Raw genomic sequence first — 24281 nt, forward strand, 5'->3', positions numbered from 1 at the left:
GATACCATGTCTTGTTTATAAACATAGACACAGGATTTTCAGGTCAGGAAGAGAAGAAAGCAAGACCTATGTGAGTAAAAGGAGCACATTTAACCTTTTGATTGCCCTGTCACACAACCAGCGCCATTAGTAGAGTATCAGTGTGTACAGTATTTATCACCGCTTGCTGTGTTGGTGTCACTTGCAATGTCAGTCTGTTAAATTGCCACAAAATCTCAGTCATACTGTAAGTAGCTGTTCACTGCCATTACTAGTATAGTGTCTGTACAGATCACTGCAATCAGGTATACCTGACCCCATGTTGCTGAAGTGGTAGAAACACAGAATTATGCTCCTAAGGCTTACCTGTAGGTACTGTAATTATCTCCTAAACGTGCACCGTTTAGGAGACATTTACCTCCTGTAGAGCACTGGCGCATGTGCTCTGAAAGAACAGCATGCCTGTGTCGTTCCTCCAGAGTGGTGTGCCGTAAATAGTTACTCCCGCGTGCATACTAGCACATTATGTCATTGTATTGGGTCGTGGTTTACTACTGCTTTAAACTGCCTCCCAGAAATTCACATGTGTATACACCCCAACAAAACATTTGCGTAGCTAAGCCCCTTGTACGTTTTACTGGCAGGCTTTCAATAAAGCAATATCTCCTTAGCATACGTGCCAAAAATGGGGTCAAACTGTATAAAGGCAATGAGAGGGCAGCAAGTTATACATCAAGATTTAGCATTTATAAGGAACAAGACAATCAAGTAAAGTCCCCCGAATGCCCAGATTACATTGGGAACAGTGGCAAGATAGTAAGGGACTTGGTGTCACCTCTGTTGTGTAAGGGGTACCATTTGTACGTGGACAACTTTTTATGTGCGTGTTCCACTGTTTAGACAATTAAAGCTGGCTGCTGTGGCACCATGCAACCTAATTTCAAGGGATTCACCAAATGGCTCATTGACACCCCACTTAGAAAGGGGAAGAAAGCCTGTTTGAGTAATGAAGAACTACTCACAATGAGTTGAAAAGCCTCCCTGTGTCCAAAACTCTATTTTTTATATGGGAGTTGTAACTTCAACAAGGAAGCCATAGTTAGTCTCCTGCAGTTACACACTGGTATTAAAGTGTCTATACTTATTTCATTTGGCTATATACAATGCTTTTGTTGTTTACAAAGCAACTGGAAAAACTGGATCCTTCCTAAAATTTCAGGAAACAATCATCATAATAATAATCATCCTTCCTAAAATTTCAGAAAGTAATCATCACAGTCCTGTTGACTCCAGAAGGTACTGTGGCCCATAGCCCAAATCCAGATGTAGTTAGCTGGCTGCATGAGAAGCATTTTCCAGGTGTTCTCAGGTACCCCAACACAAAGAACATCCCCCCAAAAATGTCTGGTAAACACAGAATGAGAATGACACCTGTTTTTTTGTATGTGTCCAAGCTGGTCTCTGCGTCAAGGACTGGTTCTGTCACTACCACACACTAGTGAAGTATTATTCTAGGGTACAACATGGCGCACAATTCTGCAAAAGGGTCTTGTTGGAAGGCAACATTGTTCTTCAGACATTTATGGATTTTTACTGTCTGGTTATCAAAGGGGTATCTGCCCTGCATCTTGGAACACCAAGCAAATCAGTTGACACAGCAGGGAGTTTGTAATAAGGGGTCACAAATAGGAATTCATCTTCCGAAGGATGTTCTCGCAGAATACATACATCATATTTCTCCATCTGCAATTTAAAAAAAAATGCAGACAGGATGTGTACGCCTAGCAGTAGTTCCTATTATTCGGTATCCTTTTTTTTTTTTTTTTTTTCCCACATTGGTAAAATGTGAAGGGAGGAAGCTATTAAGGTCTTTTTCGTTCAGTCCATTGCATGCATGCTCAGCATTAGAACTGTGGCAGAAGTTCTTAATGCTAGCCCCTCACCCCATGATTCCTTTTTGGAAAGTAGGCAGCCCAAGATAGTTTCTGAGAGGCATGGTGAGTCCATGGAAGATTTTTTATTTTTTGTCAAAAGGTTTTGGAAGATACCAAAAATCAAAGATTAAATATTTCTCACACATGCCATGGGTATACAACGTGAGATGTTTAGGCAGCCCAGCCAAATCCAATGACCATCTTCAGGTTTTCAAGGGAATAATTACATTTTTTTTTCTCCTTCCTACCTATCACATTTTCAGAGGCCCAAAAATGCCAGGACAGGATAAACCCCTAAAAACATAGACCTAGGCACCATACCGCCAAAGCCATCAAGAAACAATGGCCGAGGAAACCACCAAGCCCACATGAGGGCCACATGCACACATAAAAGGGAAACAGAGCTCCAGAAGGAAGCCAAGTCAGAGGAAGACATACAAACCACTTACACTACAACTGTGCAACCTCCTTTGGATACAAGATGCAGGACATGGGAGAAAAAGGACAATTTCTACATCGAGTAAGAAAGCAAACCCCAGTTTTGGAGGAAGAGGAGGATCGTGGATAATAACTACCTCAACACCAAAGAAAAACCAAGAGAGTAACCAACAGACAAGGCCACACCCACATGTGAACGTAATAGCTTTGACAGGACACAACTGGGTGCATTCCCCCATTCCAGGTGTAGAGCCAGGATTATAATGCCCTAGAGAGGCAGATACCGCAGTATCGCATGAAGGACCGCAGAGAGGAAAAGGGGAGGGGTGAAGACAGGAAGGAAGGCAGTTGACAGCGGATAAGAAGAGACCCATGGAACTGCCTGCCACGACAATGTCCCCTCACCCTGCAGTGGGTAGCTTAGGCATGCCTTCCTGGAATGGGGGGCAAAGTTGTGGGTCACCTGGACTTAAGAAATCAGGAGAAGACAGTGTTACCTGCAGAATCCTGAAAAGTGGAATCCCCAATTGGGTGAGCCTGGCAAACAAACCATAGACTCCCCCAGCCCTAGGGTCAACATACAGCCCAGGAAGGGAAAGGCCTACCTAGGTAAGAGCCAACCACCCAGCAAAATGGCTGCCACCACCCACGTAGTGGCTGCCAGGCACCACATGGCCAATAGGAACCCAGAGGGAGAGCAACTACATGATCATGCCAGCCAGGCCCTCCACAGTACTAACGGGGAAGCAGCAACTGGCAAAGGGGAGGAGGGGTCCCAATATAGAGCAACCTGCCCCAAACCCACTACCACCCAGGGGGAGACACAAATATTGAAGTTCACCTGATCCACAGGAGGGCATGTGTGTCCAGGAAGGGCCTAGACACAACCATATCACAGAGGGTGAAGCCCCCGCAGGGTCAACCACGCCAGGGAGTACCCACAGTCAGCCACTGCTCGAGGGAAGGGGGGCATCTACTTACTGGTCCAGCCAAGGTAGCAGGTAACACTCCTGAGACTGATCCTCCTTTCCACTGAAGTGGTTGGCTGTCATCCAGTGTAACACTGACACAGACTGGTGCCTAGGCATATGTGTCCCCACAAGATGTTTAACTCGCTGGACGCCCCTGTCCAGAATGGGCCTGGTCATGGCCAACCCAGCGCTTAGCTAAAGGCCTGCACCTGCTTATTGTCCAGACTGGGGTGACCACTGAATCTAGATTGCCCAGCTCTGCTGTTGATTGATGATCTTCACAGGAAAAAAATACAGGAAAGAGAAGAAAGGTAAAAAAAAGCTATAGAACCACAGGTCCCAGCAGATATCTAGATCCTTACTCCTTATGGGCCAGAAAACAATAAAAAAATAATAATAATTGAGTTGCATATAGCAGAAAGAGGCTTGATTTCCATATAGGACTGTACATAGGTGGTGCTGTTCTTTTTTTTTTTTTTTTCTCCTGCCTAGGTTCCTACTGCAGTTGGAGCTATAACCCTACGGTCAAGAATGAGAAAGAGCTGTGGCCGTCGATGAATGAAAGAGAATTCAGGTTTTTTGGTTTTTTTTTGCAAAGTTGTCACTTTACTGAGATATCTCTCTCTCACACGCAACCCCCCCTCCCCACATGGGTATATGTGGCGCAACACCCCAAAAAACATTCTGCTACTTCTCCAGTGTAGGAGGATACCACATGTAAGACTTTTTGGGAGCCTAGCCACATATGACACCAAATACCTTGAAGTGTCCACTTTCTAAAGGGACATTTGGGAAGGGGAGAGATGTTCTACTATTGTGGCATTTCAGAGCCTCTGAAACACTGATAGCTAGTGAGGAAGTAAAATGAGGAGGAAATGACATGCTTTGAAAGCCTGAAGGTGGTTTTGAGCCCCAGTATGTGGCTAGGCTACCAAAAGGACTCTTAACGTGGCATCCCCCATACTCAGGAGAATGTGTTTAATGGAATTTCTCACACATGCTATTGGTAGATGAGGAATTAAACACCAAAAGGGACAACTTTGTGAAAAAAAAACAAATTCCGTGGTCTCAACATGCCTCTCAGCAAATGCCTTTGGATGTCTACTTTAAAAGAAAAAATAAAAGGGTAACTTGCGGGGCGCTTGTACTGCCCTGGCATTTTAGCACCTCAAAAAATGTGATAGGCAGTCAGAAAATAAAAGCTGCATAAATTAAAGTATATATAGGTAGTAGAAGCTGTAATTTTAACACAAACCAAATATACACTTATTGGGATCTTTTTTTTAACCAAAGACAGCAGAATACATTTTGGGCTAAATTTATGAAGAATTTTGATTTTATTGGATGTTTTATAAACCAAAAGATTTTTTTTTCAAAATGCTGTCTCTCCCCCCCCCCCCCATTTATAAAACTTTATATAAATTTAATTTGGGTACCACACAATTACCAGTTAAATTAGCACAGTGCTGAATAGCAAAAATGACTCTGGTTATGAAGGGTGTAAACCTTCCAGAGGGCAAGTGGCTCCGTGTAGAAACACAAGGATTTGAGGAACAACTTTCCAAGCAAATTAGCAACGCAGTTAGAGGCAAAATCTCAGTCACAGCAAATGTTTTTTTTAAATCTCTACAGAATATGTAGAGATTTAAAAAAACAAAAGTACATCTCTCCAATACATGTGCATTTCCACTTTTTATTTTTAAGTCCACACTGCAAAAAATATACCTGTCGGATCTTTCCTGATATCCAGCAAGTGTTAACTATCAGTGCTGTGGTGAAATCCCAAGCAACGTTAGCAACTCTTTTTAGTTCTCTGAACTACATAACACTGCATCTTTTATGGCAACAACACTGCTCCTCCATAGCTACAGTACAGAGTGGGAACTATCTCCCTAGACAGGGATGCATGCTTCAGTGCCTTGAAAAAGTATTCATGCCCCTTGAAATTGTCCACATTTTGTCATGTTACAACCAAAGATGTAAATGTATTTTATTGGGATTTTATGTGATAGACCAACACAAAGTGGCACATAACTGTGAAGTGGAAGGAAAATTATACATGGTTTTTAAAATCTTTTTACAGATAAATATCTGAAAAGTGGGGCGTGCATTTGTATTCAGCCTCCTTTACTCTGATTCCCCTAACTAAAATCTAGTGGAACCAATTGCCTTCAGAAGTCACCTAATTAGTAAATAGAGTCCACCTATGTGTAATTTAATCTCAGTATAAATACAGCTGTTCTGTGGAGCCCTCAGAAGTTTGTTAGAGAATAGGGAACTAACAGCATCATGAAGGCCAAGGAACACACAAGACAGATCAGGGATAAAGTTGTGGAGACGTTTAAAATGGGGATAGGTTATTAATAAAAAAAAATCCAAGCTTTGAACATCTCATGGAGCACTGTTCAATCTATCATTCGAAAATGGAAAGAGTGTGGCACAACTGCAAACCTACCAAGACATTGCAGTCTACCTAAACTGACAGCCCGAGTAAGGAGAGCATTAATCAGAGAAGCAGCCAAGAGGCCCATGGTAAAACTGGAGGAGCTGCAGCGATCCACAGCTCAGGATTGAGAATCTGCCTACAGGACAACTCTTAGTCATGCACTCCACAAATCTGGCCTTTATGGAAGAGTGGCAAGAAGAAAGGAATTGTTAAAAGAAAGCCCTAAGAAGTCCCGTTTACAGTCTGTGAGAAGCCATGTGGGGAGACACAGCAAACATGTGGAAGAAGGTGATCTGGTCAAATGAGACCAAAATTGAACTTTTTGGCCTAAAAGCAAAACGCTATGTGTGGCGGAAATAAACACTACACATCACCCTGAACACACCATCCCTACCGTGAAACATGATGGTGGAAGCATGTTGTGGGGATGCTTTTCTTCAGCAGAGACAAGGAAGCTGGTCAGACTTGATGGGAAGATGCATGGTGCCAAATACAGGGCAATCTTAGAAGAAAACCTGTTAGAGTCTGCAAAAGACTTAAGTCTGGGGCGGAGGTTCACCTTCCAGCAGGACAATGACCCTAAACATACAGCTAGAGCTACAATGGAATGGTTTAGATCAAAGCATATTCATGTGTTAGAATGGCCCAGTCAAACTCCAGATTTAAATCCAATTGAGAATCTGTGGCAAGACTTGAAAATTGCTGTTCACAGACACTCACCATCCAATCTGACAGAGCTTGAGCTATATTGCACAGAAAAATAGGCACAAATTTCACTCTCTAGATGGGCAAAGCTGGAAGACATACCCAAAAAGACTTGCAGCTGTAATTGCAGCAAAAGGAGGTTCTACAAAGTATTGACTCCGGGGGGCTGAATACAAATGCATGTCATACTTTTCAGATATTTGTCAAAAATGTTGAAAACCATTGATCATTTTCCTTCCAGTTCACAATTATGTGCTACTTTGTGTTGGTCTATCACATAAAATCCCAATAAAATAAATTTACGTTTTTGGTTGTAACATGACAAAATGTGGAAAATGTCAAGGGGTATGAATTCTTTTTTTCAAAGCACTGTTTTGGCAGGATCAAAGAAAATAGAAAAATGAAATTAGTAATGCAGCCACCAGCACATCTAAGGATTGGCAAAATGCAATATACACTACTCAAAAATATTAAAGGAACTCTTTTTTAATCAAGAGTATAGAATCAAGTCAGTTAAACTCCTGGGATATTGATCTGGTCAGTTAAGTAGCAGATTGGGTAGTTAATCAGTTTCAGCTGTTCAGGTGCACTAGATGGACAAAAAAGAGACTACCCCCAAAACAGGAACTGTTTTACAGGTGGAGGCCACTGACATTTCTTTCCCTACTCATCTTTTCTGACTGTTTTTCACTAGTTTTGCATTTGGCTAGGGTCAGTGTCACTACTGGTACCATGAGGCGATACCTGGACCCTACAGAGGTTGCACAGGCAGTCCAACTCCTCCAGGATGGCACATCAAGATGTGCAATTGGCAAAAGGTTTGCTGCGTCTCCCAGCACAGTCTGAAGAGCATGGAAGAGATTCCAGGAGACAGGCAGTTACTCTAGGAGAGCTGGACAGGGCCATAAGAGATCTTTAACCCATTAGCAGGACCGGTCTCTGCTCCTTTGTGTAAGGAGGAACAGGATTAACACTGTCAGAGCCCTACAAAATGACCTCCAGCAGGCCACTGCTGTGAATGTCTCTGACCAACCAGAAATCGACTTCATGAGGGGGGCCTGAGAGCCCGACGTCCTCTAGTGGGCCCTGTGCTCACTGCTCATCCCCATGGAGCACGATTGGCATTTGCCATTGAACACCAAAATTGGCAGGTCTGGCACTAGCACTCTACTTTTCACAGATGAGAGCAAGTTCACCCTGAGCACATGTGAGACGTAAAAGGGTCTGGAGAAACCGTGAAGACTGTTATGCTGCCTGTAACATCGTTCAGTATTACCGTTTTGGAGGTGGTCAGTGATGGTCTGGGGAGGCATATCCATGCCCGGACGCACAGACTTCTACAGGCTAGACAATGGCACCCTGACTGCAATTAAGTATCAGGATGATATCCTTGGACCCACTGTCAGACCCTACGCTGGTGCAGTGGGTCCTGGGTTCCTCCTGGTGCACGACTATGCTTGGCCTCATTTGGCGAGAGTATGCAGGCAGTTCTTAGAGGATGAAGGAATTGATACCATTGAATGGCCCCCACGTTCGCCTGACCTAAATCTAATAGAATCATGTGTTGGTCCATCCAACGACGCCAGGTTGCACCTCAGATTGTCCAGGAGCTCAGTGATGCCCTGGTCCAGATCTGGGAGGAAATACCCCAGGACACCATCCATTATCTCATTAGGAGCATGTCCCAACATTGTCAGGCATGCATACAAGCACGTAGGGAGCCATACAAACTACTGAGTACCATTTTGAGTTCCTGCAATTAAATTGCAGCAAAATAGACTAGCCTGCTGCATAATTTTTTCACTTTGATTTTTGGGGTGTCTTTGAATTCAGTTCTCTGTAGGTTGAGAATTTTTATTTCCATCAAGATATGGGGCATACTTACGTTCGGAATACATTACCCAGTCCATATCAGTATAGATATCCAGCATATTTTTTCCCATTAAGATCTGATGTGTTTTCAAAGTGTTCCTTTATTTTTTTGAGCAGTGCAGTTTTGTGCCATTAAGCCGGAGGCCAGTAACCAGTTGGTTGCAATCCACTTGTCTACCACAGGCAGGTGGATCACTATCGAGTCCCTGCCAACCAGCAAGTGCTCTTCCCCCGTCAGAACTATTCTGTGATCACAGAATTAAACTGGAAGGCCTGAACTTACAGTCAGGTCCATAAATATTGGGACATCGACACAATTCTAACATTTTTGGCTCTATACACCACCACAATGGATTTGAAATGAAACGAACAAGATGTGCTTTAACTGCAGACTGTCAGCTTTAATTTGAGGGTATTTACATCCAAATCAGGTCAACGGTGTAGGAATTACAACAGTTTCCATATGTGCCTCCCACTTATTAAGGAACCAAAAGTAATGGGACAGAATAATAATCATAAATCAAACTTTCACTTTTTAATACTTGGTTGCAAATCCTTTGCAGTCAATGACAGCCTGAAGTCTGGAACGCATAGACATCACCAGACGCTGGGTTTCATCCCTGGTGATGCTCTGCCAAGCCTCTACTGCAACTGTCTTCAGTTCCTGCTTGTTCTTGTGGCATTTTCCCTTCAGTTTTGTCTTCAGCAAGTGAAATGCATGCTCAATCGGATTCAGGTCAGGTGATTGACTTGGCCATTGCATAACATTCCACTTCTTTCCCTTAAAAAACTCTTTGGTTGCTTTTGCAGTATGCTTTGGGTCATTGTCCATCTGCACTGTGAAGCGGCGACAAATGAGTTCTGAAGCATTTGGCTGAATATGAGCAGATAATATTACCTGAAACACTTCAGAATTCATCCTGCTGCTTTTGTCAGCAGTCACATCATCAATAAATACAAGAGAACCAGTTCCATTGGCAGCCATACATGCCCACGCCATGACACTACCACCACCATGCTTCACTGATGAGGTGGTATGCTTAGGATCATGAGCAGTTCCTTTCCTTCTCCATACTCTTCTCTTCCCATCACTCTGGTACAAGTTGATCTTGGTCTCATCTGTCCATAGGATGTTGTTCCAGAACTGTGAAGGCTTTTTTAGATGTCGTTTGGCAAACTCCAATCTGGCCTTCCTGTTTTTGAGGCTCACCAATGGTTTCCATCTTGTGGTGAACCCTCTGTATTCACTCTGGTGAAGTCTTCTCTTGATTGTTGACTTTGACACACATACACCTACCTCCTGGAGAGTGTTCTTGATCTGGCCAACTGTTGTGAAGGGTGTTTTCTTCACCAGGGAAAGAATTCTTCGGTCATCCACCACAGTTGTTTTCCGTGGTCTTCCAGGTCTTTTGGTGTTGCTGAGCTCACCGATGCGTTCCTTCTTTTTAAGAATGTTCCAAACAGTTGTTTTGGCCACGCCTAATGTTTTTGCTATCTCTCTGATGGGTTTGTTTTGTTTTTTCAGCCTAATGATGGCTTGCTTCACTGATAGTGACAGCTCTTTGGATCTCATCTTGAGAGTTGACAGCAACAGATTACAAATGCAAATAGCACACTTGAAATGAACTGTGGACCTTTTATCTGCTCATTGTAATTGGGATAATGAGGAAATAACACACACCTGGCCACGGAACGGCTGAGAAGCCAATTGTCCCATTACTTTTGGTCCCTTAATAAGTGGGAGGCACATATGCAAACTGTTGTAATTCCTACACCGTTCACCTGATTTGGATGTAAATACCCTCAAATTAAAGCTGACAGTCTGCAGTTAAAGCACATCTTGTTTGTTTCATTTCAAATCCATTGTGGTGGTATATAGAGCCAAAAATGTTAGAATTGTGTCGATGTCCCAATATTTATGGACCTGACTGTATATCGACATAATGTAAACATGGACAAGCTGGAAGCCATTTTGTTCTGTAGATTCTATTAGTATAGATTTCTGAACACAGACCTTAACAGCATACTTTCCCAGGTTGTTAATGTTGGGGGAAGGGGGAGAATCATTATACCAGTCTAAAAAATAAAGAGAACTGATAGATGTAGAGCTGGAATTTTTTTTCCAGAGCCACCTAATACATTATTTTAAAGGTGACACTGGTCCTAGTTTGTCTAAGCAGTTCTGTCAAAAGAGCATAGACTTCTAAAATGTATTGCATTTTAACAAGGTAAAGGTTAGAGGGCAACTCTTGACAGGGTACAGGTTTTGTGAAAAATCAAAAATTATTCCTAATCCCATACAGCGCCCTGCAGGTAAATAGAATCATTGAGTGACAACATAATCAAGCGAGATAAGCTGTAACCGGCTAGGTCTTTTGGGGTGATGAAAGTTCGAGGACAGACACACAAGCAAACTAGCATCATTGATACCATAGTATATCAGTATCTTATAACTTTCATTTTTCTGCAGCCAATTTGTGCTTGCCTTATATCTTCAGCTAAACCATTTAGTATGAATTTAGGGTTAGCACCAGAGTTTATTTGAAATAATTTTAACAGTAGTATAAATTACCTACATTTCAATTTTCTGGGGGGAGGATTAGTTAGGTGTATATGACCTACTTAGTAGATAACTTAGAATCGATTTGAGGTCCAGAACAAAGGTTACAGTAAGCGGATTGGATTGTCCTGGGTATGGTATTCTAAATCAATTCATGCCAATGTACACTTTGAGCTTACTGAGAGAGTTTCCCCCCTGAATTTTTAGACAGTTTGTCCTCTCATTAATATGGGCTAATATTGGCTGGTGGGAACTTGTAACCATTATTGTTGATTAATTTTACTGCTATTTTGATTTGATTAGTCTTGATCACCTGTTATATTTTAAATTAACATTTTGCACATTGTTTTTTATTTTGTTACCAAATTAGCACAAAACTGGGATTATCAGTTGATTTATGAAAATTAGTAGGGAAATCGCCTCTATTCCAGATCTCTGCTGGTTTTCATAAATTATATACCAATTTTATCAGAGTAAATGTTCTGACACCCCCTCCACTGATTGGCAGAGCAGCACAAAAAAGGGAAGAAGCTCGGGCATCTTGGTGCCTGAGCTCTTAAACTGGGAAGTATGCAAAGCAGGTTGGAGGCAGAGGCATTCCCCACCACGCTGCCCTGCTGACCCCTTGTCCTTTGCCCTGCTAGTCTCTCCTGCACTACATATCTCTCGACACTGCAGATCTTACGGACCTCAATGTATGCTACCCCACCAACTACTGACCCTGGGTCCCTGGCTGGCACTCTTTAATGCATTGTGGTTCCTGTATTTAAGAAAATAAGATGCACAGAAGAGATGAATAAAAATGTAAAAGGTAGTGGGCTAAAGGAGTCTCACACTGGTACGATAAAAAAATATACGTCCCAAGGAAATGTGACTCCAGAAAGGTCTCAAGGTATTGGTGAAAAAAGTGAACTGGAAATGAGCTTGGAAGCTAGCCCTAGACTCTCCCTGGGAACGAAATATAATAGTCAGCAAGTAACAGAAAACTTGGAGAGGAGAGAACCGGAAAGCGAACTACAAATACCGAATAAGAGATGGCAGATATGTTTAAAAATTAAAAAAAAACAATAAAGCAAGAATTGACAATTATACAGAGTGACTTGGGGCAGATGTTATTGAGGGTGGAGGAGACGGAGGAAAGAGTTAAAAATCATGCCCAATTTATCTCCGATTTAGAAAAAAGGACAATAGGTATCAGGAAAGCGCAAAAAAAATTGCTTTACAAGATGGAGGTACAAGAAAATAGGGATAGGAGAAAAAATTTTAGGGTAAGAGGAGTTCCAGAGCTTGTAAAAGGGAGAAGAAATACGAGGCCTTGTCTGTAAAATTTTAAATTCCATAATGGACAGACCAGAAACAGAATTGGTTAACCTGGAAAGGGTTTTTAGAATTGGAAAGATTCAACAAGGAAGTGGAAAAGAGAAACCTAGAGATAAAATTGTCCAATTTCAGAAGCTGGGAGATAAAGAAGAGATATGGAGAAAGATTAAGGGAAGATCAATTATTAAATATGGAGAAATGGACATACAAATTTTGGCAGATTTAACATCGGAGACAATATGGAGAAGATCTTTGAAACTCCTGTTAGAGCAGATGAAAAACAGAACGTGCACTATAGATGGGGTACCCCGGATTGTTTAATCGGATGAAAGAATGGAGTTACAGCTTATTTGAGATTCCCGGAGGATTTAAGAGACTTCTGTGACAGACTTGATTTACAAATTATAGAGATTCCTGGTTGGGAGGATGAAGAAGGAGATTGTGGAGCTAGAGGAAAGGAAGATTGGCAGTTAGTTAGGAGATAGGGGATGGAGGGAAGGAGGGATGGATATGGGGTTTTTGTTGTTTTGTGTTTTTTTCTTCTCTCTCTCTCCTTTTTTCCTTATGAGGTAGCTCCTTTGGGGTCTTAAGTCTTGTTGGAACCATACTGAATTTATTAGTTAGACCTGGGTCATCTGGGGTGGTGGGAAGTGAGGGAAGCCGTTCATGGGTAGAGTTCAACCCCAAGGTGGTAAATCTACGGTGGGTTTGGACCCTCAAAAGATTTATAGGCAAATTACAAGCCTAAAAAAGGGAAGAGTGATGAGGGGGAGGGTGAGGGGAGGGTATTAAGGTTGACATCCTGCGGGAAGGAAGGAGTAATAAGGGCAGAGAGGGAAGAGGAGAGGTGAAGGTAGAGAGAAAGGAAAAGATATAAGGAAGATGGAAGATATACGGTTTATAACTTATAATGTAAACGGGTTGAATTGCCCAGGGAAAAGGTTTAAATTATTTAAGGAATAGCAGCATAGAACAGCTTCAGTGGTTTTCTTACAGGAAACGCATTTTGAATTAGAGTCAAACGTTAGGTTGAACTCCAGATACTATCCATCATGGTATTATGCAGATTCCCCAATCAAGAGAGTAAAGGGGGGTATCCATAGGATTTGCAAAGAATATAAGGTTTGAGTTGGAAGATAGAAAGACCGATCCTGAAGGGAGGTTCTTATTCCTAAATGGTAAACTACAAGATACTGAATGCACAGTTGCTAACATCTACTGCCCAAACAAAAAACCGGAGATATTCTTGAAAGGAGTTTTAAAAAGATTGATGGATTTAGGAAAGGGATATCTGATAGTAGCTGGAGATTTTAATGTATGTATGGATCCACAGATGGATACAACTTCTTCTGTACAAAGGGAGGGGAGTAAGTCCCTGAGATCATTGAGGAAAGTGATGAGTATCAATAAGTGGACAGTTAGAGAATCGTGCACATGAAAGATAGAGATTATTCCTTCTCAAGGGTTCATGAGACGTATTCTAGGTTGGATTACGTATTGATAGATCACCGATTAATTGAGTCTCTGGTTAAAGTAACAATAGAGGTAATGTCCTTCTCAGACCATGCTCCTGTTGTAGTGAAAGTAGGATGGGGAAGGAGGGCTCTAGGAGGTTCGGTATGGAGGTTGAATGAGGCACTTCTTCTGAATCAGGAAATGAAGCGGAAGATTGGAGAGGAGATTGGGAGATATTTTGAGAATGAGACAGGAGATGTGTCGGTGGCTACAGTGTGGGAGGCCCATAAAGTGTATACCATGTTCCAAATTATTATGCAAATGATAATGTTTCTCATTTACCTAAATAATTGATGTAAATAACAGTTAGCATAATTCTCATCTTATCAACTATTAAGAGTACAATTCACATTTTATTGAACAAACCTCCTAATAACAGTATTTTCTTTTTTTAAACATAAAACACTTCCAATGCACTGTTCCAAATTATTACACACAATAAGTTTCAAAACACTTTATAGGTTGTAAAGAACTGAAAATTGTCATTTGTTGTGTTTGCAGCATATTTACTGAAATCAAAAGCTATTTCAATCAAACTTTTAAAAACATTTTAACTTTTTAAACATTTTAACAGGTCACGTTACATTTTAACATAGGACCCCTTATTTGATAGCAGCTTCACAAGTCTTGCATCCATTGAACTTGTGAGTTTGTGGACAGTTTCTGCTTGAATTTGTTTGCAAGATGTCAGAATAGCCTCCCAGAGCTGCTGTTTGGATGTAAACTTCCTCCCACCCTCATAGATCTTTTGCTTGAGGATGCTCCAAAAGGTTCTCAATAGGATTGAGGTCAGGGGAGGATGGAGGCCACACCATGACTTTCTCTCCTTTTATCCCCATAACAGCCATTGATGCAGAGGTATTCTTTGCAGCATGAAGATGATTTTATTACAGAAAGCATAGTTCTTCCTTCTGTACCAGGGAAGAAAGTGGTCAGTCGTAAACTCCACATACTTTGCAGAGGTCATCTTTACACCTTTGGGGGCTCTAAAGGGGCCGACCCGCTCTGTTCCCATGATTCCGGTCCAAAACATGACTCCAGCACCGCCTTGCTGACGTCGCAGCCTTGTTGGAGCAGGGTGGCCATCCACTACGCCATCCATCTGGACCATCCAGGGTTGCACGGCACTCATCAGTGAACAGGACTGTTTGAAAATTAGTCTTCATATATTTTTCTGCCCAATGCAGCCGTTTCTGCATGTGAGCATTGGTTAGTGGTGGCCGAATAGAAGGTTTATGCACAGTTGCAAGACTCTGGAGGACTCTACACCTTGATGCCCGTGGGACTCGAGGCACCAGCAGCTTCAAATATCTGTTTGCTGCTATGTAATGGTATTTTAACAGCTGCACTCTAGATCCGATGCATAGATCTGGCAGAAATATTCCTCAATGTGCCTTTATCTGCACGAAACCGGCTGTGCTCTGAATCAGCCACAAATCTCTTAATAGTGCAATAATCACGCTTAAGTTTTCGTGAAATATCTAATGTTTTCATACCTCGTCCAAGGCATTGAACTATTTCACTCTTTTCGGTTGCAGAGAGATCCTTTTTCTTTCCCATATTGCTTGAAAATGGTGTTCTGCTTAATAATGTGGAACACTGTCCTTTAGTAGTTTTTCCTTAAATTGGGCTCACCGGCCAATCTAATTATCACAGGTTGCAGACTGTTTTCAGTGATCAACAGAGCCCTGACACACAATGCCATCCATGAGTTAAACTGAAAAACAAAATATTGCATCTTTGTGACACTTAAATATAATTTGCATAATAATTTGGAACGCAGTGTATATAAGAGGAATCCTTATCGCAATTGGGGCAAGAAAGAAAAGAGAAAGGAGAGAAAATTAGTAGGCTCCTAAAGGAATTAGCTGAGTTCAAACAGTTGCATAAAAATGAACAAACGAAACCAGCGCTCCAATCCTCATGCAAACTGGAAAAATGTCCAGAAGCCAAAACGAAGAGATGCAGCCCTTCAAAAATCTGACTACTGATAAAGAACAGACAGGGGAGCACTCTCATCGTGCATTACTGTGGTATACCACATATTTATTAAATAGACAAAAGGATGTATACTCACAACCCAACGATAATAAAAGCAGTGTGTATGGTCCACAAAAACAGTCGCAAAAGAGCTGTGTCTTTGAGGATAAGCTAACGTGTTTCGGGAGCTGAACCCCCTTCCTCAGAGCTGGAAATGAACCTGCTGGCCACAAGCCTATATACCAAAGAAATGTCAAAAGGAGGGTGGAATAGACCCTCCCACCCACTCCCAGCAGCCCAATGACACAGCCAAAAACATAAAAATGGCATGCATAATCATATACCGAACAGCAACTTTTATAATACATGAAATACACACAGACTGCCACACATGTAATAGGCTGAAGGCACACTTATATTTACCCCCATGGAAAGTGATCCTGGTATTTGATGGACGGTCATTATCTTAAACAGCAAACTGCCTCCAGTGTGGAACAGCCTGAATGCTGCATAACAATAGATGGAAGGCAGTGTATGACGATGATGTGGTTATTGCTTAATAGGCATGTGAAGACACTGCAAGATGGCTAAAGGATAAGTGAATAAAATGAATGGAAACAGCGTGGCGTCCAAACAATCCACCACACTGGTAAGCAGGGACATGTCTGGCTCCAAGATGCGGGTGCAATGCAGCCCGTCGCCGCACCGCACATCACACTCAATTTCAACAGCGTATGCGCGCAGTACCCAAACACTAATATATATTATTTTTATATAAAATAATTTTCTTTATATATTTTCAATTACTATTGTGACTTATGATGTTGAGCATATATGTATACATAACCCGCGTTGAAATTTTGTATTGCATATGTATGTATGTATACACATTTGCATACATTTTTATATCATTTAATTATACATGTATATATTTATTGTTAGTTCAGCATATGCATTCTTTATGTTTGTGCCCCTGCTGGCCCAGCCTATACCACACTGGTAGGTCTTTCACATCCATCCATTCTAGTAATTCATGTCCTATTTTTATTAAAAGGAATTTTTTTTTTCCTATTCTACATAACAATTCATGTCATTTTCATCATTAATTTTTTCACTTTTATATATTTTATATTTTCATTTCCAGCTCTGAGGAAGGAGGTTCAGCTCCTGAAACGTGTTCGCTTATCCTCAATAAAGACACAGCTCTTTTGCGACTTTTTGTGGACCATACACACTGCTTTTAGAATTGTTGGTTTGTGAGTATACATCCTTTTGTCTATTTAATAAATATGGAGTATACCACTGTAATGCATGAGGGTGCACCCTTATCTGTTCTTGTCTGCATAAAAATAATATAACAAAAGAGAATGCAGAAAGTAAAAAAAAAAAAAATAGGAATTATAGAGATAAAATAAAAAATCCCAAGGGAGAACTGGTTCACTCACCTAAAAGATATTGTGAAGGTGTTTAAGGATTATTATAGTAAACTATATAATATTGCCTCACAAGATTCTATGAATAAGGATGGAACAGCAATTATTGAAAAAAGATTATACTTTTAAAAAATGCAGGTTTACCAAAATTAAATGAACTTCTGAATTTCCTAGATTCTGAAATTACATATGAAGAATTAAAGATAGCATTAAAAAGCTCCATGACGGGTAAAAGTTCAGGGACAGGTGGATACACTGTTAGATACTATAAAAAAAATACAGTGAATTGTTAATACCTAAACTGAAGTCTTATTTTAACGCCTTGGGGGGAGAGATGGACATGAGATGGGAATCCCTGCAGGCTCAGGTGGTCCTTATTCATAAGGAAGGAAAAGATGCCTCCCAGTGCTCAAGCTATAGACCAATATCGTTATTGAACACAGATACAAAGTTATATGCAAAGATTTTAGCAAACAGGTTGAAAGATTTAATGCCCGAGTGGCTATATGGAGATCAGGTGGGGTTTGTTTAAGGGAGAGAGGGCAGAGATAATGGGTTGAGATCATTGCTGCTTATCCAGAAAGGTAGAAAGGGGAAGACTCTGGTGGTGATGCTTTCAGTCGATGCGGAGAAGGCATTTGATAGAGTTAATTGGGGGTTTATGATGGATACATTGGAGGTCTTGGGGGTGGGAGCTAGAATGAGAGCATGGATAGGAAAGTTGTACAATGGGCCCGCTGCAGTGGCTATGGTAAATAGGGGGATGTCAGAGTCTTTTGGTATGACCAATGACACAAGACAGGGTTGCCCATTGTTGTATGCTTTGTCCTTAGAACCACTGTTCTCAACAATAAGGAAGACCTCAGACATAAAAGGGAATATGTATAGGAAATACAGACCATAAGGTGGCCGCATTTGCAGACTATTTATTGTTTGATGTTGGAAATCCTAGGTTAACACTCCCTAACTTAATGAGGACATTGAAGGAATATGGGGAATTGTCAAACCTAAAAATCAACCCCAGTAAAAGATATTAAATATAAATCTTCCAAATAATGAAAGAGGGGATACAAAGGGAGTTTCCCTTTGTGTGGAAAGAGAGAATAGAATACTTTGGGGATAAAACTCACTTCTTCATATAAAAACCTGTATAAATAAAATTATATATCATTGTTAAATGAGATCAGAGAGGAATTAAGGAGATTAGGAGGAGAAAATCCATCCTGGATAGAATGTATAAATTTAATAAAAATGGTAATAGTCCCCAAAATCCTATATAAATTCCAAATGGTCCCTATCAAACTTCCAGAGGTATATTTTAAGCCAATTAAAAAGATGATATATTTGGAGAAATAAAAAAACCCAGAGTATCCTATGAAGTGCAAAGTAGAAATAAAGAAAAAGGTGGATTGGGAGTGCCAGATTTTAAAAGATACTATAAAGCAGTAATTTTAGCCAGAATATTCAATTGGACACAACTTAAAAGGGAAAAGTTGGGTTACAATTGAAAATTCACTTAGTGATAATAGTTTAAGTAGGAGTATATGGGTGCCAACAGTATAGAGGTTTAAAAGAGAACACAAAAGTGTGTATACTTTAAAATGTTTTAAGAGTGTGGGATAAAATGCAGATGAAGTGGGATTTTAACTCATTTTTAATGCCACTGAGGAACTCAGAGCTTTTTCCACCAGGTAGAGAGGAAATCTCAGGAAAATGGATTAAGAAGGAGGATGCCCAGTTGAGAGATATAAATGAAGGGAGTAGAATTGAGATCACTTAGTGAAAATCTTCCCCTCTTTTTCCAAATCCTTAAAATAGATATGTGGAGGTATAATCAATTAAAATATTTTGTTGGGAACCTTCCTAAGCCCCTAAGATCTAAAAAAGACTGGAATTTGTTTGAGAGGTTGTTGGAATCATGGGAAGATGGGAAACATGGCACGGCTAAAATATATAAAATTCTCACTGAGTTAGAAACAGAAAAAAAAAAAAATTAATGTATATAGAAAAATAGGAAAGAGATTTGGGGGTAGAGATAGGTTAAACAAAAAAAAAAAAATGGATTGATTCACGAGAATGTAAGTATACACGAGGTGGAGGCAAATTACAAATGTTTGATAAGATGGTATATTACACCAAATATAGAACACAAGATGAGTGAAGAGAAATCATTTTTGTGTTGGCAGGGGTGTGGAGAGACAGGCACGATGTATCATATATGGTGGGAATGTCCACAAATACAAGTATTCTGGAAGAAAGTAGTATATCAAATCAGGATGATTACAGAAATAGATGTTAGTCTGGATCCTGGAATCTGCCTTTTACATAGTACAGAATTATCAGTTAATAAATATAAAGAAACCGGTATATGGTACTTTTTAAATGCTGCCAAAAGTCTGATTCACAAGTTTTGGCGTAAAGTAGAGATCCAAAAAGAGGAAGATTGGATAGACAGAGTGGATCAGATTGGTAGGATGGAGAAATTATTTTATATGCAGGAGGATAGGTTAGGGACATATTGCGTGAAATGGAAAAAAATGGAAAGAGTCTAGATCAAAGGTGAAATGATGAAGAGGGGACTTTTATAAATAAGAATACTTTTCTAGTCTTTTCTTCTCTCTTAGGAGGAGGATGAGAAGTGCAGGATGGATAGCGGGTGGGAGCGGGGGGAGATGGGGAAGGGAAAGGCTTCCCCCCCCAGAGGGGTAGATGGGAGAAATAAGGGAAAATATGATGAATGTTTGTTTTTGTGAGAACGTAAATAGAATTTGTATTGTTAATTTTTCCTACTTGAAAAATTAAAAAAAAAACCTTAAGTATTGCACCACACCACAATCATATTGCAAGCAGTTGGGAGGTGGTACCATTAGGTCACATTTGTAAGTACTACTAGCTACACAATCAATGGGAAGAATTTTTGAAGCAGCATTCACACACCTCCAATCAATGCCTTTTCACCTTACAAGGGGCAAGTGAAGCTGCTCATGTTTACCACTCTCACTCTCCAAAAGCAGGTCGAGATGGGCCTCTAAGGAAAACCTGCAGTCCATAAAAAAAAAAAATTCACTGTAATAATGTAACCAACAGCTTTTTAATTGCCTTTCCTTCACAACCTAGGAAGAAAGAATAAAAGCTGGCCATACAGCTGAACTTTCAGCTAATCCCAGCAATTGGAATACAATCAGAAATTCCTCTACCCACACTGTTTAGGGTCATCAGACTTTAACAGACAAATGTGGTGGGGTTTTGAGACACTTGAAATTATTCTGAATTCATTGCACATGCAGTTGACATGATTCAGCAGGTCTAAAGTGAACAAAAAAAGTAGAGACACTATCCCAAGGTTCCAAATCACAGCTCTTCCTTGGCCTGACTGGCCATGAACAAGCTCTGTAAAATGGGAATAAAAAAAAAAAAAAAAAGTCAAATGCTCCTCCATATATCTTTAGTAGCCAGTATCTCCTGCTCTCCTAGCAGCCAAATGGAGAAGTAAGGGAGCAAAGGAAAGCCACAAGTGGGGAAATTTTGCTTGTGGCATCCATTTCCTTTACTCCTCTTGCTTACAAGTGGTCTCTACAGGAGAAGTAGAAAAGGGGAAATCTCCCCAATGCGGCAAAAACAAAATGCCAGGCGTTTAAAACAAGTCTCTAATCCATCCAAAGCTTTGGCTTTAGATTCATTTTAAAATGGACCCAAAGCTTTTTCTCCACATGGGCAAACAAAGTACTGGTTCATGTTAAATATGGCCTTCATATGGCTTACAATTTAATTGTTACTTTTCATTGTGCAACAGGATATGCAAGACAATACAAGCAATTTTGTTTTATTTAAAATGAGTTTTAAGACATAGGACAATTCATAAAAAAAAATTCTAAAAATCCTCCCAAACCTAAGACAGGCAAACTGCAAACTTCCAATATATACATTTGCCAAACATACACAAAGCCATACAGAATCAATCTACAGCAGAGATGAGGACTACTGCCTTGCTACAGGGCTTAGAATACACACAAAATACACATTTGAATATTTAAAGTCTTACACATACACCATACAAGGGTTAAAGCTGTATATGCTTTATACTTGGTTGTAGGGAGGCTTCTGCTTAATCCATACGGTTTCCTGGTTTGCTGTAGAACATATGCTTTGGATTCCATGTTAAAGAAAAGCCATATGGTAAAAACTGCCTGCAAGCTGTATTTTCCCCAACTCTGACTGCAGCATATCACCCCAAATTTCCCAAAACTGATGCACCTTATAAGGCAGTTAGGGGCAGCCAGGGATGTATGGACCCAGCAGGTTCTCTAAGAGAATCTAGATTAACAGTTAAGTTGACCTTTGGGAATGTTACATGTTCCACCCTAAAACCAGGTGGAACATGTAACATGTTCCCGCTCCTGCAGCTCTCAGCCTTGATTCTCCCCTCCGCCACAACAGTGGGTTAGTGATCTTCTCCCCGCAGTCAATTTAAAAAACGCAGCCTTGCAGAGATCATGCATTCAAAATGTTATCAGTGGCAGAATAGCAACTATCATCAACCTTTGTGGTTGACAGTTTGTAGCTCTCAATGAACAACCAGGGCACTGGTCAGCACTCTAGGCAGTTCATCAATTCTTCCTGTTCATGTAAGTGGTCTGCTTGTATGGCAGTTACACAATCTCAGTTTGCAGGAGCCCTGCATTGCACCCCCAGATCTGCTGATTGTGGATGCAATGCTCTGAAGGTTCCTAATTAAAAAAAAAAAAGAATATTTAAAATAAATGCACTTTACCTGCAAAAAGATGTGCATTTTTTTTATATGTGAACTTATCCTTAACTCCAATTTGCAAATTAGATCTTGTAAACCAAGAAATATAGTAAATATATTTTGATTTTGCTGGCCAAGACCATTTATCCTGTGTACCCAATAAACTCATGCTTTGCTTTTTGACAGAGCAATCAGAAACCAATGTATACATGAAGAAATGGGTCTAGTTCTCTCACGGCAGCAAGCCAGGTATAATGGTTAACACAGAACCCAGTGCAAGCATAAACTAAAAAGAATACCATTTACAAAGCTGACAAAAATAAAGCCTCACTTCTCACAGATGTCAGTGTCAGGGGGGTGGTTGCACTTCAAAAATGGAAATTCAAAGGAGGGGGGAGTGAAAAAGTTTAATACTGCCAGAAGGGTATCTTCATATCATAGCAGATCAGAACTGTCGATTAGAACATATTTTCAGTTGCCTGGATGAGAGCACAGGATATTTTCCCTGCACGGCGATTCCCAGTCAGTCCAATAAGCAGGCTGGAGGCTAGAAGGCAATCTGATGCTGCAAATACTATGTCCTCTGGACTGAAGTGCATGAATCACAACTGTACGCAGAGTTACACATAGATATCGATTGTGTTTCAGCAGTTTGGTTGAATTTCCACTTTTAAATGTCCTGGCTTAATCAAAAACAAAGCCCTAGAAACTTGGCAGGTTCATTCATTCATGTAGAGATCGCACTAAAAATGGTCACATGGTAAACCACACATTATACTAAATCACTTACCACACAATCTCATTCGAACATGCTTAACTCAATCTTCCCCTTAGAGGTAGCTTACAAGTACGATTTTTCACAACACAGATAAATAACTGACAAATACAGACAGCCATAATTTAAGATCTTGCCGGCTTGTTAACTTTACAGTCTGCACTGAAGGAAGAAAAAAAAAACAAAAAAAAAAAAAAAAAAACTGTACAGAGTGACAGTCCTAACACTTAGCATCCTAAAGCTTAGGAGTATAAAATATATACACAGCATCTGAATTGTTAACAGCTTCCAGCATCAGGAGATACAGACTCTAGAATGGCTTGAAACTTCTTTGTAAGCCATTGCCAGGAAGAAGTCTGTATCCAGGAGGACAGATCTGATGACAATCTCTACACAGTCTACTTGAAGGACTATGGGAAGTGTACAGTGCATTGGGCAAATCTAGTACAGACATTAAGTCAGTTTTCAGTATTTTGGAAACGGGCAGAAAACATTCATTATGAACAGTTCAGTCATATTTCAGCAGTTCCCAGCTTTAGCACTCCTACCTCACAGAAAATATTCATGCTGCTTAGGTGGAAAACACCTTGTTAGCAAGATGAAACAGAGGCAGAAAAAAAAAAAAAGGCACTGTAAATTAACAGACTTAATAGTAAACAGAATCTTCAAGAACTGATGAAAGAAATACAATTTTTGCAGTTCTCTTCAACACAATGCTTGTGCATTCTAGACTGGAAAGTGCATCACAGAGGTGAGTGGTAACATGCACAAGACAGTAGCCAATGCAGTTTGGCAGTGTAATCTGTGCCTTTTTGCATGTCACAATTGTGGCGGTTTTAACCCATCAAAAGGATTAACATTGCCACTGCAGTAATTAATTCCTGTCTGGATGTTGCAGATGTGACATGTTTATGTTGGATTTTTTATTTTTAAACTTATCGGCACCAAAGGGTGTCTCATCCAATTTGATTCCTTTAGAAAAAACAAAACCATTAAGAAAAAACACCAGTCTTCAAGGAGCACAGAACTGTTTTAAACAAAGCGTTCACTTCTTTCGCTGGTGCTGACGTCGTGCCATTACCCTCTGCCGTGATCCTGAAGGTTTGGATATTAAGCCAATTGAAAAGCTTCCTGGAGTACCTTGGCCTGGAACACCTTGGCCTGGAACAGAAAAGGGATGGGGATATTAAAGCAGTTCTAAGGATACAACCTACAGTACATTTTCATTTTTTAACAGGAGTTAACAGCAATACAAAATAGTTATTTGACAATCCAATATAAGCTTACTTAAAAAATCTCCTTTCGTGTTGTGAGTGCTGCCTAACAATTTCCTGGACTCCCTGCAACCTTTGTGGCTTTTCTGCTCATTCCCTTGGCTTACTTTGCATTTCCATGAACTACAAATTCCATGGTACCCTGCTGCCTGCGCTAATGTGGTCTCTTTCCTGTACTGCCTTCTGAAACTTCTCTTCAGCACCTTCCTGTATGTCAGAAGTCAGGATCTGTGACATACATATACATACACACACAGTAATTATGTACAATTGCATTCAAGAAAGTAAATGTGTGGAATCCAGATTTTACAATTTTAAGATCATTTAGATTA

General features: G+C 40.4%; 1 protein-coding gene across 3 annotated transcripts in view; it reads right to left on the bottom strand.

The window, feature by feature from the left end:
• Positions 1-20960: 20960 nt before the first annotated feature.
• The window catches only part of POM121 (POM121 transmembrane nucleoporin), a 30020-nt gene continuing 26699 nt past the window's right edge, over positions 20961-24281 (bottom strand). For 2 of the 3 annotated variants that reach the window (XM_089657440.1, XM_089657432.1), the window contains exon 13: positions 20961-23836. In XM_089657440.1, the coding sequence (XP_089513566.1) occupies positions 23721-23836 (116 nt within the window). In that variant the 3' untranslated portion in view covers positions 20961-23720. The remainder of the gene's footprint in view (positions 23837-24281) is intronic. The other variant, XM_089657450.1, reaches the window with a different exon arrangement.

The sequence above is a fragment of the Staurois parvus genome, unplaced genomic scaffold (assembly GCF_062004578.1).
Source record: "Staurois parvus isolate SC_StPar_1 unplaced genomic scaffold, SC_StPar_1.0 ptg000029l, whole genome shotgun sequence".
Taxonomy (NCBI): Eukaryota; Metazoa; Chordata; class Amphibia; order Anura; family Ranidae; genus Staurois; species Staurois parvus.